The sequence below is a fragment of the Panthera tigris genome, chromosome C1 (assembly GCF_018350195.1).
Source record: "Panthera tigris isolate Pti1 chromosome C1, P.tigris_Pti1_mat1.1, whole genome shotgun sequence".
Taxonomy (NCBI): domain Eukaryota; kingdom Metazoa; phylum Chordata; class Mammalia; order Carnivora; family Felidae; genus Panthera; species Panthera tigris.
This window is the reverse complement of record NC_056667.1, coordinates 41,887,199-41,901,851: the sequence shown is the minus strand read 5'-3', so window position 1 is coordinate 41,901,851 and position 14,653 is coordinate 41,887,199. Positions and strand designations below refer to the sequence as shown.

The following is a 14,653-nucleotide window of genomic DNA, read 5'->3' as shown; positions in this document are numbered from 1 at the left end:
GTTTGTTATCTTCTTTCCTTAGAAAGTAAGATATACTAAGGCAAGGATGTTGTTTTTTTTTTCACAGATATATCCCAAGTGCCTGGCACATAGTAGGTACTCAATGAATAGTTGTAGAATTGAATGAGTGAATGACTGTTTCATGTCTTTATGCTCCTTAGTGGTCATTTTTAGCCAGTCTTCATCTAGCTAATTCCTTTAGAATTCAGGTATTACCTCTTTTGTTAACTACCCCCCCCCCCCCGCCCCCGATTTAGAGGCCCATTTTAGCACAGAGTCTTTACTGTAATTGTTAAATTGTCTCTTCCTCTTCTAATAATCTGTGAAGGGGGAACCTCACCTTATTTGAGTGGCAGTATGGTAGGTGTAGTGATTAGCAACAAATTCAGTAGCCAGGTGGTCCTGAGTCAAATCCTTGCCCTGTAGTATCTACTTCATAGAATTGTTAGAATTAATAGCTACTGTATTTGCAGCATTTAAAGGAGTGAATGATGCATGGTGACCATTATGTTTAATCGTGAGCTCTCATTATTTTTTTATATCCTCGGCACAGGACATAGTAGGTTCTAAATAAAGTTTGCCGAATGAAGGAATTAGCTTTTGAAAGCCCAGGGCATTTGCTTAGATATTTAAAGTAATTGCTGCAATAAGGACCTATAATAGTTTAGTATTTGCTGTGCAGTGATTTGCAACCTTGGATGCACATGAATCACTTAGGAGGCTTTAAAAATCCCAGGGCCTACTATGTAGCCAAGGTCAGTTAAATCAGAATCTTGGGAATGGTATGGGAGGTAGGAATGGTTTGAAGCTCAGGTATTTAGTATACTGTAATGGTCCCAATGTGATTCTGATTTGCAGCCAAGGTTGAGAATCACTGGTTTATTGGGAAGAACATAAAATTCTAGGAGTCGGTAAACTAGGACTGTGTTCCCAGCTGGGCCACAAACTGCTTTTTGGCAAGTTACTTCTTTATGCCTCAGTTTTTGTAAAGTTAATCTCTTAGGTCTTTTCACACTGAAAATTCAGTCATTCTATCGTTTTGTGAAGCTTAAATGAAAAGTATTTTTTCTTTTCTAGTCTCCTTTAACATTGGGAACACCAAATCAGGTATCCCTGGGACAATTATGGTTAGAGCTGCTAAAATTTTACACACTGGATTTTGCTTTGGAAGAATATGTCATATGTGTACGGATACAAGATATTTTAACAAGAGAAAACAAAAACTGGCCTAAAAGACGAATAGCCATTGAAGGTGAGATGATACGTTATATTTCCTTTAGAGAATATGTTTTTGTGTGCTATTTATCATCTGTTTCTAATACAGTGCTATAAATTACATCCCTTGGCTTTATAGCACTATATATACCACTAGGTTGTCATTATATATTTTAGATAAATTCTTTATCAAGTCCATGATAGTTTTATAGGATTAAAACTTAAAGTTTTACTTTAAGTTTTCCAATCTATAAATACTATATTGGTTAGGATTATTAGCTTATTACATACCTTTATGTTTATTTTTTAGTTATGAAAAACTTCAAAAATATAGACACATAGAATAGTTATTCAGAACAATCTTATTCCTATAAGATTCTGTCATAAAATTATGTTAAAGTATAACTTTAAAATACAGGTTTTCATTGTCCTCTAACCTCATCTCTATGGAATGTGTAAGTCATTGGAGTATATATACAGAATACAGCCAGTGGTGTTGTAATAGCATTGTAGGGTGACAGATGGTAGCTATACTTCTGGTGAGCATAGCATTAACTACAGAATTGTTGAATCACTATGTTGTACACCTAAACTATAATGTAACATTGTATGTCAGTTATACTTCAAAAACATAAAAAAAAGCACCTCAGCTTAAATATGGTTAAAGATTAAAAAAAAAAAGATTGATTTGAAGAAAAAAAAATTGATGTTGACAAAAAGTTTCATACTAAATCCCAAGAATATTAAGATCTTTAGGGATGCAGATTGATAGAGTGGTTTTTAGAAAATTTATATCATGCAGCATTTCACTCACTTTTATAGATAGGAAATTGAATTTCTGTCCATCATTTTAGTTTGCTTAGACTACATATTTTTCTGTTCCCTCAGTCCTCTTTTGGCCTTCTCTAGACCCATAAATATTTTTTTAAAAATTTTAATTTTTTTTCTATTTTTGAGAGAGAGAGAGAGGCAGATCATGCGTGGGGAAGGGGCAGAAAGAGACAGACACAGAATCCGAAGCAGGCTCCAGGCTCTGAGCTGTCAGCACAGAGCCCGACATGGGACTCAAACACATGAACTGCAGGATCATGACCTGAGCCAAAGTTGGAAGCTTAACCAATTGAGCCACCCAGGCACCCCAACCCACAAATAATTTTTTAAAAATGTATTAAAAAATGTTAATGATATTAATATATTATTTGTTTTTGAGAAAGAGAGAGCAAGCACGGGAGGGGAAGAGTGAGGAGAGAGAGAATCCCAAGCAGGCTCTACTCTGTAAGTGCAGAGCCTGACGCCGCGGGGCTTGATCTCATGAACCAGGAGATCATGACCTGAGCCAAAATCAAGAGTTAGATGCTTTAACCAACTGAGCCACCCAGGCACCCCTAAACCCACAAATATTCTTATACACTCAGTTACTCACATCTTGTACACTTACATACAGTAAATCAATGAGCTATAACTATCATAATTTGTTTTCTCTTGTCTTTTTCTTCTTCTACAAGGAGCAAAAAGGCCAGGAAAGGCCTTTGAGTGTAGAGAACAGCCTGTGGATTTAGATAACAGCAAAAAGTCACAGATGCCCAAACCTGTTAACAATCTGAAGCCTGTCCTATTAATCCTTTTACTTAATGATCTTCAGTAGTGGAGAAAATGTGCATTGTCTTTTGGCTGTCATCCATTTATTCTTTTCTCCTGGGGCATATTTGTATTTTAGGTTTATAAAATCCAAAAACCCATAAACATTTAGAAGTCTTTTATATTTTCTTAATAATAATGAAAATGTGGTTGATATATACTCATTTTAGACTGGATTAAAATTTAACTTTTGGTTTAATTTTTACTTTCTTTGGTCTCTTTCTTCCTACTTTTCAATTTTTCCTTTCTTTAATTTTTTGAACTCATTGAAGGTAAATGTTAAAATCAGTATTTCCTTTTTGTTTTTTTTAGAGAGAGTGAGCGGCCATGAGCAGGGGAAGGGCAGAGCAAGAGAGAGAATCTTAAGCAGGCTACATGCCCAGCCTCTACGGGGCTCAATCTCACAGAGATCAGGACCTGAGCTGAAATCTAAGAGTTGGAGGCTTAACTGACTGAGCCACTCAGGCTCCCCAAAATCCGTATTTTTTAACTTGAAGCTTTAAGAATTTTAGGTTATCATTTATTTAAGTTGCAAGGAGCATGTCGCTAAAGAATATTATGATAAGAGATAAAAATTATTAATGGGTCCTAGAGGTTTGGAAAATTTTATTCAGTAACAGTTCAGGAAGGTATAAATGGCATGGCTTTTTCTGCCAGTTTTGTCATTGTAATTTTGTAATTACCGTGGTGTCTGCAACAGTATGTAATTCTTAATCTCGGGGTTGTGAGTTTGAGCCCCATGTTGGTTGTAGTGAGTACTTAAATAAATTAAAAAAAAATTGTGTAATTATTGAGTTGGTCCCTTTGGCCATTCTCTCATTAATTAACCTTATTCTTTTCTCTCTTTTCCTTTTAACTTTTTATTTTATGACAGAAGAAAGGAAAAGATGTTGCTCTTGTATTTTTCCTACTCAGTTTGTAGGAACTCTCACTTTGACCTTAGGTTAAAAAAGCTTTGGGAGAATGTACTGTGCTGAGAATGTAGCAGTTTCAATCTGTTTGGGTAAGCTTGGAATTGTAGTTCATTGATGGATACTTAGTTACTGACCATTTCTTTTTTTACTAGATCCATTTTCAGTTAAGAGGAATGTTGCACGGAGCTTAAACAGCCAGCTTGTTTATGAATACGTTGTGGAGAGATTCAGGGCAGCTTATCGGTATTTTGCCTGTCCTCAGAGGAAGGGTGGAAATAAATCTACAGTGGATTCCATGAAAAAAGAGAAGGGGAAAATAAGCAATAAGAAACCAGTGAAGTCTGACAATATGGCATCCAATTGTTGCATTCTACATGGAGAAAGCACAGAAAAAATAAATGCAGAAAGAGGTCAACCTGATAAATACGATGAAATGGAATGTACATCACAGAGATGTATTACTGAAGATGACAGTTTGTTGGTAAATGAGCTAGATTTGGCTGAACTTGGACAGGAATCTTCATCTCTTTCTACCAGTGGAGGCAGTGAATTAGAGCCAAAATCAATTAAGAAACAAGATGATTTAGCACTGTCAGAAACCTGTCTAAAAAAGGAACTCAGCCAGTGTAATTGCATTGGTTATAAATCCCCTGACCCAGATGAATCTTCTGGTACAGACTGCCAGTCAAATATAGAAACAGAGAGTTCACATCAGATTGTGAGCACTGACACATCTGCTACCTCCTGCAACTGCAAAGCTACAGAAGATGCTTCTGACTTTAATGATGATGATAACCACCCCACCCAGGAATTATATTATGTGTTTGATAAGTTTATTTTAACCTCTGGCAAGGTAGGATACTGTTTGTAAACAGTCTGTAAGATTTTGTGGTTGTTGTAGGACTGTATTTATAGTTTTTAGATTCAGAAATGTAAAAATAGCTTCTATGATGGTAGACTGTTATTTTCCATTGATATTTTGGTGTATATTTTCACTTTTCCTTTTTATATTTTTTTCTGTAGTTGTCTTTAAAGAATGTATGTAAAACCTCAAAAGGTTTCAGTACTCTATTACTAGTTGGTTTGCTTAACTTTCTCATATATGAAAGGACTCATCAGGCATTTTATAAAGATCAGTTTGGCAAAAGCAGCAAATATTTTAAATTTTGTTAATTTTCTATGTATATGTTTACTTTATCTTCCACAAAGAAGATTATAAGGTTTGTAAATTCTGATAGTATTCCACTTTAAAGGTGGTTTTTTACCCCTATGGGGTGGGTGAATATAAATTTAAAAAAAATTTTTTTAAATTTTTATTTATTTTGAGAAAGATACAGAGAGCAAGCAGGGGAGGGGCAGATAAAGATGGAGACAATTTCAAGCAGACTCCACGATGTCAGCACAGAGCCTGAATTCACGCGGCCTGAATTCACGAACCATGAGATTGTGACCTAAGCCGAGACCCAGAGTCAGACGCATAACCAACTGAGCCACATAGAATATAAATTTAATGAAGATAGTTGAGCAGAAACTAAGATCAGGAACCAAAAGCGTGAAGAATTGAGATTCTGTCTCTGCCTTTGAGCTTTCCTTTGGATATTGGCATATCCTTTATAAACTAATGGAGTCTTAACTTTTCTACTGTTCAAGTGGGATAGTCTGAACTTCAACTTGATAAATTATAGAAAATAAAATACCCAATAACAGAAAATAAGCAGTGACTACTTTGTTAATAAAAGAAAGGTTTAGCTAAGTCACATTGCTTCAATTGCAGGGTACATAACTGAAATATCAGCACCCAAGATGAAAAAATGATTATATAGGTCATGTGTAAACCAAGAAAAATGTTTTTGAAAAAATCTAGAAAGTTACCCAGTTTTATTGTTTTATCAATAATTATTTATTGACAAGCTTAAAATTTTTTAACCTAATTACTAAGCTGTGCTTCTTTATTCTTTGTAAGAATACATATATTGCATTTTTTTTTTTTAGGTTGCGGTGTTTAGGACATATGGACTGTATAAAGGATAGATTAAATGGCAGGTTTTTAGAAAACCCTCTGAATTATATAACTGCAGTGTATGTGCTTTTTTTTGTAAATTAAAAAAAATTTTTTTTTTGAGAGAGGGAGAGAGAGAGAGAGACCGACCGACAGAGAGAAAGACCGAACATGAATGAGGGAGGGGCAGAGACAGAGGATGACATAAAATCAGAAGCAGGCTCCAGACTGAGCTCTCAGCACAGAGCCCAACGCGGGGTTTGAACTCGTGAACCTTGAGATAATGACCTAAGCTGAAATCAGATGCTTAACTGACTGAGCCACCCAGGCGCCCCATATACTTCTTTATACCCCTTGGAAACTTATCTTTTTTCTTTAATGTTTATTTATTTTAATATTTTATTTCATTTTTGAGAAAGACAATGTGAGCAGGGGAGGGGCAGAGAGAGAGGGCGACACATAATTGGAAACAGGATCTATCTAGGCTCTGAGCTGTCAGCACAGAGTCCTGTGCGGGGCTTGAACTCATGAGCAGTGAGATCATTACCTGAGCCGAAGTCATATGCTTAACCGACTGAGCCACCCAGTTATTTTAAGATAACTATTTATCCAATTAATTTTTTTTTCTAGATACATGTAACATTTTTCTAGTATTTTCTGATAAATCTTTTAAAAAGAAGTTTTGAAAGCTAAGAAAAATTCCCGTGGTACTGTTAATTAGCCTATAGCACAGCATTGCCACAAGTAGAGGTTTTTGTATGTAATTTGCATCAGAGGTCATGGCTAGGTAAATATCTAAGCTAATCCTGGAGGAGGAAGCTCTTTGAAATCTAGGCATATTACAATAAAGAAAGGAGTGGTGCCCTTCCTTCACTATGTGTTTTGTTCAAGTAGTTGGGATACATTTTTACTGTTTTAACTACCTGTCTGATAGTCCATTGGAATACATCTTATTTAATTTAATTTAATTTAATTTAATTTTTTTATTATTTAAAAAAAATTTTAAGTTTATTTTGAGAGAGATTGAGACAGTGAGTGGGGGAGGGGCAGAGAGAGAGGAAGAGAGAGAATCCCAAGCAGGCTTCCACACCAGCCCAGATCCCAGTGTGGGGCTTGAGCTCCCAAAATTGTGACATCATGAACTGAGTCGAAACCAAGAGTTGGATGCCTAACTGACTGAGCCATTCAGGCACCCCACCATTGGAATACATTTTATTTTATTTTATTTTATTTTATTTATTTATTTATTTATTTTAACATTTATTCATTTTTGAGACAGAGACAGAGCATGAACGGGGGAGGGTCAGAGAGAGTGGGAGACACAGAATCTGAAACAGGCTCCCGGCTCTGAGCAGTCAGCACAGAGCCCGACACGGGGCTCGAACCCACATACGCGAGATCGTGACCTGAGCCGAAGTCGGACGCTCAACTGACTGAGCCACCCAGGCGCCCCTGGAATACATTTTAAATGGTGGTATAGGGTTTACAGTTAACTTTGTGGCTATTGCATAGGAGTTATTCCTTGTATGAAGCAAAGTTATTTTTAGAGGTCAGCCCTACAGTTTGGTTTCTTGAGTACCATGCTAATGTAATAAATTGAACCAACTAGCCAAGTGGAGGGTTTTACAATTGACTATGAAGATAGAAAGTGTTTGGAGTGAAATGAAAACTGCCACTTCAAATTTATTTCTTCCTTTCTTCCTTTCCTTCCATTCTTTCGCTTCTTCTTTCTTCTTTTCCTTTCTTTTCTTCTTTCTTCTCTTTTCTCTTCTCTCTTTTCTTTTCTTTTCTTTTCTTTTCTTTTCTTTTCTTTTCTTTTCTTTCCTTTCCTTTCCTTTCCTTTCCTTTCCTTTCTTTTCTTTTCTTCCTTCCTTTTTTTGAAATTTCTTTATAATCAGGGCGTCTGGGTGGCTCAGACAGTTAAGTGTCTGACTTCAGCTCAGGTCATGATCTCGCAGTCCGTGAATTTGAGCCCCGTGTCAGGCTCTGTGCTGACACCTCAGAGCCTGGAGCCTGCTTTGATTCTGTGTCTCCCTCTCTCTGCCCCTCCCTCACTTGCTCTCTGTCTCTCTCTCTCAAAATTAAATAAACATAAAAAAAACCCATGAAATTTCTTTATAGTTTACGTTGTTAAAGATTTTAGTAGGTTAAAATTAATGCACAGATTTCATTTTGGGAGCTGACCAAAATGTTTGCATTAACCCATATGTATTACCTCTTCAGGTATTTTCTGTATCTTACGTATTTGGGTAAATCTCATCTTGATAAATACCATTTTAGTGGGGAAGAAACATTAAAGTGTTTGGTCAAAAATGTGTTTTTTACATTTAATACTGCATTTTATTTATATGCTTTTTTTTTTAACCTCCTGAAAGCACAGGTTATCAGAATTGAGTTACATAGAAGAGTCTTTTTGGACCTGCTTTCTAAGTGGTGATGAAGTCCCTCAATAGTTTATTAGATAATTTTTTTTTTTTTTACGTTTGTATAGCCACCAACGATAGTATGCAGCATCTGCAAAAAAGATGGCCATTCAAAAAATGATTGTCCAGAGGATTTCAGGAAAATTGATCTAAAACCTCTACCACCAATGACAAATCGATTTCGGGAAATACTTGATTTAGTATGTAAAAGATGTTTTGGTAAGTCTTTTATTATTAGAGCTATTGTGAATAGATTCTTTGTTAGATTTTGAATATTTATTTTCTTATTTAAAAACAGTTTGCTTATTACGTTTTGTTTTGGTACAGGTTATTTAATAGTTTAGATACCCAACAACAGATATTTATTAAATGCACAGCACTGTGGTAAATGCCAAAGGGAATACAGAGTCCATTATGGCTTTTATTTATTTATTTTAATTTTTATTTAATTTATTTTTTTAACTTACATCCAAGTTAGCATATACTGCAACAATGATTTCAGGAGTAGATTCCTTAATGCTCCTTACCCATTTAGCCCATCCCCCCTCCCACAACCCCTCCAGCAACCCTCTCTTTGTTTTCCATATTTAAGAGTCTCTTATGTTTTGTCCCCCTCCCTGTTTCTATATTATTTTTGCTTCCCTTCCCTTATATTCATCTGTTCTGTGTCTTAAAGTCCTCATGAGTGAAGTCATATGATACTTGTCTTTCTCTGACTAATATTGCTTAGCATAATATGCTCTAGTTCCATCCACAGAGTTGCAAATGGCAAGATTTCATTCTTTCTGATTGCTGAGTAATATTCTATTGTATATATATACCACATCTTCTTTATCCATTCACCCATCGATGGACATTTGCACTCTTTCCATACTTTGGCTATTATTGATAGTGCTGCTATAAACGTTGGCGTGCATGTGCCCCTTTGAAACAGCATACCTGTATCCCTTGGATAAATACCTAGTAGTGCAATTGCTGGGTTATAGGGTAGTTCCATTTTTGATTTTTTGAGGAACCTCCATAATTGTTTCCACAGTGGCTGCACCAGTTTGCATTCCCACCAGCAGTGCAAAAGAGATCCTCTTTCTCTGCATCCTCGCCAACATCTGTTGTTGCCTGAGTTGTTAATGTTAGCCATTCTGACAGGTGTGAGGTGGTATCTTGTGGTTTTGATTTGTATTTCCCTGATGATGAGTGATGTTGAGCATTTTTTAATGTGTCAGGAGGCCATCTGGATGTCTTCTTTGGAGAAGTGTCATTCATGTCTTTTGCCCGTTTCTTCACTGGATTATTTGTTTTTGGGTGTTGAGTTTGATAAGTTGTTTATAGATTTTGGATACTAACCCTTTATCTGATATGTCGTTTGCAAATATCTCCTCCCATTCCATCGGTTGCCTTTTAGTTTTGCTGATTGTTTCCTTCTCTGTGCAGAAGCTTTTTATTTTGATGAGGTCCCAGTAGCTCATTTGTGCTTTTGTTTCCCTTGCCTCTGGAGACGTGTTGAATAAGAAGTTGCTGCGGCCAAGGTCAAAGAGGTTTTTGCCTGCTTTCTTCTCGAGGATTTTGATGGTTTCCTGTCTTCTATATAAGTCTTTCATCCATTTTGAATTTATTTTTGTGTATGACATAAGAAAGCGGTCCAGATTCATTTTTCTGCACGTCGCTGTCCAGTTTTCCCAGCACTACTTGCTGAAGAGACTGTCTTTATTCCATTGGATATTCTTTCCTGCTTTGTCAAAGATTAGTTGGCCATACATTTGTGGATCCATTTCTGGGTTCTCTGTTCCATTGATCTCAGTGTCTTTTCTTGTGCCAGTACCATACTGTCTTGATGATTATAGCTTTGTAATATAGCTTGAACTCTGGGATTGTGATACCTCCAGCTTTGGTTTTATTTTTCAAGATTACTTTGGCTATTCGGGGTCTTTCTATAGTTTTCAGTGTATAGATTTTTCACCTCTTGGGTTAGATTTATTCTTAGGTATTTTATGGTTTTTGTTGCAATTGTAAATGGGATCAATTCCTTGATTTCTCTTTCTTTTGCTTCATTGTTCATCTATAGGAATGCAACCGATTTCTGTGCATTGATTTTATATCTTGTGACTTTGCTGAATTCATGGATCCGTTCTAGCAGTTTTTTGGAGTCTTTTGGGTTTTCCATATGGAGTATCATGTCATCTGCGAAGAGTGAAAGTTTGACGTTCTCCTGGCCAATTTGGATGCCTTTTATTTCTTTGTGTTCTCTGATTGCTGAGGCTAAGCCTCCAATACTATGTTGAATAATGGTGGTAAGAGTGGACATCCCTGTCTTCTCCCTGACCTGAGGGGGGAAAGCTCTCAGTTTTTCCCCATTGAGGATGATATTAGCATTGGGTCTTTCATATATGGCTTTTATGATCTCGAGGTATGATCCTTCTATCCCTACTTTCTTGAGGGTTTTTATCAAGAAAGGATGCTGTATTTTTTCAAATGCTTTCTGTGCATCTGTTGAGAGGATCATGTGGTTCTTGTCCTTTCTTTTTATTGATGTGATGAATCACATTGATTGTTTTGCAGATATTGATCCAGCCCTGCATCCCAGGTATAAATCTCACATGGTCGTGGTGAATAATTTTTTTAATGTATTGTTGGATCCAGTTGGCTGCTATCTTAGTGAGGATTTTTGCGTCCATGTTCATTAGGGAAATTGGTCTATAGTTCTCCTTTTTAGAGGGGTCTTTGTCTGGTTTTGGAATTGAGGTAGTGCTGATTTCAGAGAAAGAGTTTAGAAGTTTTCCTTCCATTTCTATTTTTTGGAACAGCTTCGAGGATAGGTGTTAACTCTTCCTTAAATGTTTGATAGAATTTCCCTGGAAAGCCATTTGGCCCTGAACTCTTGTTTTTTGGGAGAGTTTCGATTACTAATTCACTTTCTTTACTGGTTATGGGTCTGTTCAAATTTTCTATTTCTCCCTGTTTCAGTTTTGGTAGTTTATATATTTCTAGGAATTTGTCCATTTCTTCCAGATTGCGCATTTTATTGACATATAATTGCTTATAACATTCTCTTATTATTGTTTGTATTTCTGCTGTGTTAGTTGTGATCTCTCTTCTTTCTTTCTTGATTTTATTTATTTGGGTCCTTTCCTTTTTCTTTTTGATCAAACTGGCTAGGGGTTTGTCAATTTTGTTAATTCTTTCAAAGAACCAGCTTCTGGTATCATTGCTCTGTTCTACTGCTTTTTTGGTTTTGATAGCATTGATTTCTGCTCTAATCTTTATTATTTCCTGTCTTCTGCTGGTTTGGGGTTTTATATGCTGTTCTTTTTCCGGCTCTTTAAGGCCTGAGGTTAGGTTGTGTATCTGAGATCTTTCTTCCTTCTTTAGGAAGGCCTGGATGGCTATATACTTCCCTCTTATGGCCACCTTTGCTGCATCCCAGAGGTTTTGGGCTGTGGTGTTATCATTTTCATTGGCTTCCATGTAGTTTTAAATTTCCTCTTTAACTTCTTGGTTAGCCCATTCATTCTTTAGTAGGCTGTTCTTTAGTCTCCCAAGTATTTGCTACCTCCCCAGTTTTTTCTTGTGGTTGATTTTGAGTTCCATAGCATTGTGGTCTGAAAATCACGGTATGATCTTGATCTTTTTGTACTTGTTGAGGGCTGATTTGTGTGCCAGTATGTGATGTATTTTAGAGAATGTTCCATGTGCACTGGAGAAGAATATATATTCTGCTGCTTTAGGCTGAAATGTTTTGAATGTATCTGTTAAGTCCATCTGGTCCAGTGTATCATTCAAAGCCATTGTTTCCTTGTTGATTTTCTGTTGAGATGATCTGTCCATTGCTGTAAGTAGCGTGTTGAAGTCCTCTAATATTATGGTATTATTATCAATGAGTTTCTTTATGTTTATGATTAATTGATTTATATATTTGGGTGCTTCACATTTGGAGCATAACTATTTACAATTGTTAGGTCTTCTTGGTGGATAGGCCTCTTAATTATGATATAATACCCTTCTTCATCTCTTGATACAGTCTTTATTTTTATTTTATTTTTTTTCAACGTTTTTTATTTATTTTTGGGACAGAGAGAGACAGAGCATGAATGGGGGAGGGGCAGAGAGAGAGGGAGACACAGAATCGGAAACAGGCTCCAGGCTCTGAGCCATCAGCCCAGAGCCTGACGCGGGGCTCGAACTCACGGACCGCGAGATCGTGACCTGGCTGAAGTCGGACGCTTAACCGACTGCGCCACCCAGGCGCCCCAATACAATCTTTATTTTAAAGTCTAGATTGTCTGATGTAAGTATGGCTACTCCGGCTTTCTTTTGTTGACCACTAACACGTTAGATGGTTCTCCATCCCCTTACTTTGAATCTGAAGGTGTCTTTAGGTCTAAAGTGGGTCTCTTGTAAACAGCATATAGATGGATCTTGTTTTCTTATCCATTCTGTTACCCTATGTCTTTGTTTGGAGCATTTAGTCCATTGACATTTAGAGTGAGTACTGAAAGATAGGAGTTTATTGGCATTATGTTTCTTGTAATTGTGTGTTGCTTTTAAAGAGCTTAGACTCTGGATCTGTGATGTCTAATATGGTAGCCACTATTTAAATTGAAATTAATTAAAATTAAAAATCAAATTCCTCATTTTTAGTAGCCACAACCCGAGTAGTGAGTAGTTACATGTGGCTGGTGGCTGCTGAATTGGACAGGCCAGATAGGCAACATTTCCATCACTGTATTGCTCTTGCACAGTTCTGCTCTAGATGGAAGTATGATATGTATAAAAATTGCCATAATTGGGAGCAGAATGTATTATATGCTGTAGTAGTAGGAAACAAAATGCAGGGCAAACAGTATTTTAACTGGGGTAGAACACAGGGATTGGAATTAATGATGTGGCATTTGAGTTGGACCTTGAACTCCTTTTTCAGATCTAGGAGATTATACACAAAAGTGTAGGGTGTATAATTTCTTTGGGAGAATAATTGGCTTAGGTTTGGTAGAGTATAAGAAAGATAATTGAGGGAGAAAAGGCTATAAAGATATTTTGGGAAATGCCTTACATAATTTTATTCAACAAACACTTATGGTGAACCTGGGATAAACCTTCACTCAACAAATATTTTTTTAAATTATTTTCTGTGCCCAGATAAGTTAAAATTTCTGATGCAATAACATTTAGTTCCCCATTGTAATATCTCCCACTTATTTCCTATCCCACCCTCTGCCACTTACCTGCTTTTAATCGCTATCCATTAGTTTGCATTCTCTAGAGTTCTATATAAATAGAATCACCTAGAATGTACTCTTTTTCTGAGTTGGGGTCCTGGCTTCTTTCATTTAGCATAATTATTTTGAGATTCATCCATGTTATGTGTGTAAGTAGTTTATTCATTTTTTTTTAAATTTTTTTTTTTTAACGTTTATTTATTTTTGAGACAGAGAGAGACAGAGCATGAATGGGGGAGGGTCAGAGAGAGGGAGACACAGAATCCGAAACAGGCTCCAGGCTCCGAGCTGTCAGCACAGAGCCCGACGCGGGGCTCGAACTCACGGACCATGAGATCATGACCTGAGCCGAAGTCGGATGCTTAACCGACCGAGCCACCCAGGCGCCCCTAGTTTATTCATTTTTATTGCTGAGTTGTGTTCCATTATATGGAAGAGCCACAATTTGTTTACCATCCACCTGTTGATACAAATTTGGCTCATTTCTAAGTTTTGATTATTATAAATAAATTTGCTCTGTATATCTATGTGCAGGTCTGGGAATGGATGTACATTTTGATTTCTCTTAGGTAATACCAAGGCATTGAATAGCTGGTTTGTGGCACATTTTTCCCCCACAGCTTTATTAAGATACAATACAGTACATTTGTTTTTATTTATTTATTCATTTATATATATTTATATGAGCTCATGGATATTTTATACTTTGGGTTGTTATCTAATACTACTTTTTCTTTTGCTCAAATTGTTCCAGATTTGGCCATTGGGAATTCTTTCAGTTGGTTCCTGTGACTTATACTCCCATCAGTGTGTGGGGGTTTTTTTGTTTGCTTGTTCGTTTTATTTTTTATTTATTTTTTTTTAGCACTTCCTTACTTTCTGGTACTACAAGATGCTCCAGGCTCATCATGTATGTTTTCTGCCCCAGTCCTAGAATTAGATATGTCTCCAAAGATCCTTGGTTCCTTTTATTGGAGAATGGTGTTAGAAACCAAGATCTGGATGCTAGCGTGCTTGCTGTTATGGGCTGTTGTTGCTTCTAGGCCCTCTCTGAGTGAGAAAATTATGTATATGCACTAACTTAAATATATGCTTGTATCTATAAAAATTTCTATATGTGACCATCTTATATTAAGTTAAACATGACTTTTGTACTGATGTCTCCAACTTGAATACATTACCACATGGCTCATTCAAGTCTCTTCTTTCTGCTTATCTGTAAATTTCCCACTCCAACAGTGAAAAAACTGG

At 36.5% G+C, this 14,653-nt stretch overlaps 1 protein-coding gene across 15 annotated transcripts in view; it reads left to right on the top strand.

The window, feature by feature from the left end:
• The window catches only part of TUT4 (terminal uridylyl transferase 4), a 134,996-nt gene that overhangs the window by 78,293 nt on the left and 42,050 nt on the right, over positions 1-14,653 (top strand). For all 15 annotated transcript variants that reach the window (XM_042997163.1, XM_042997161.1, XM_042997162.1 and 12 more), the window contains 3 exons: positions 1,078-1,252; positions 3,920-4,620; positions 8,258-8,408. In XM_042997163.1, coding sequence (XP_042853097.1) covers positions 1,078-1,252; positions 3,920-4,620; positions 8,258-8,408 — 1,027 coding nt within the window. The remainder of the gene's footprint in view (positions 1-1,077; positions 1,253-3,919; positions 4,621-8,257; positions 8,409-14,653) is intronic.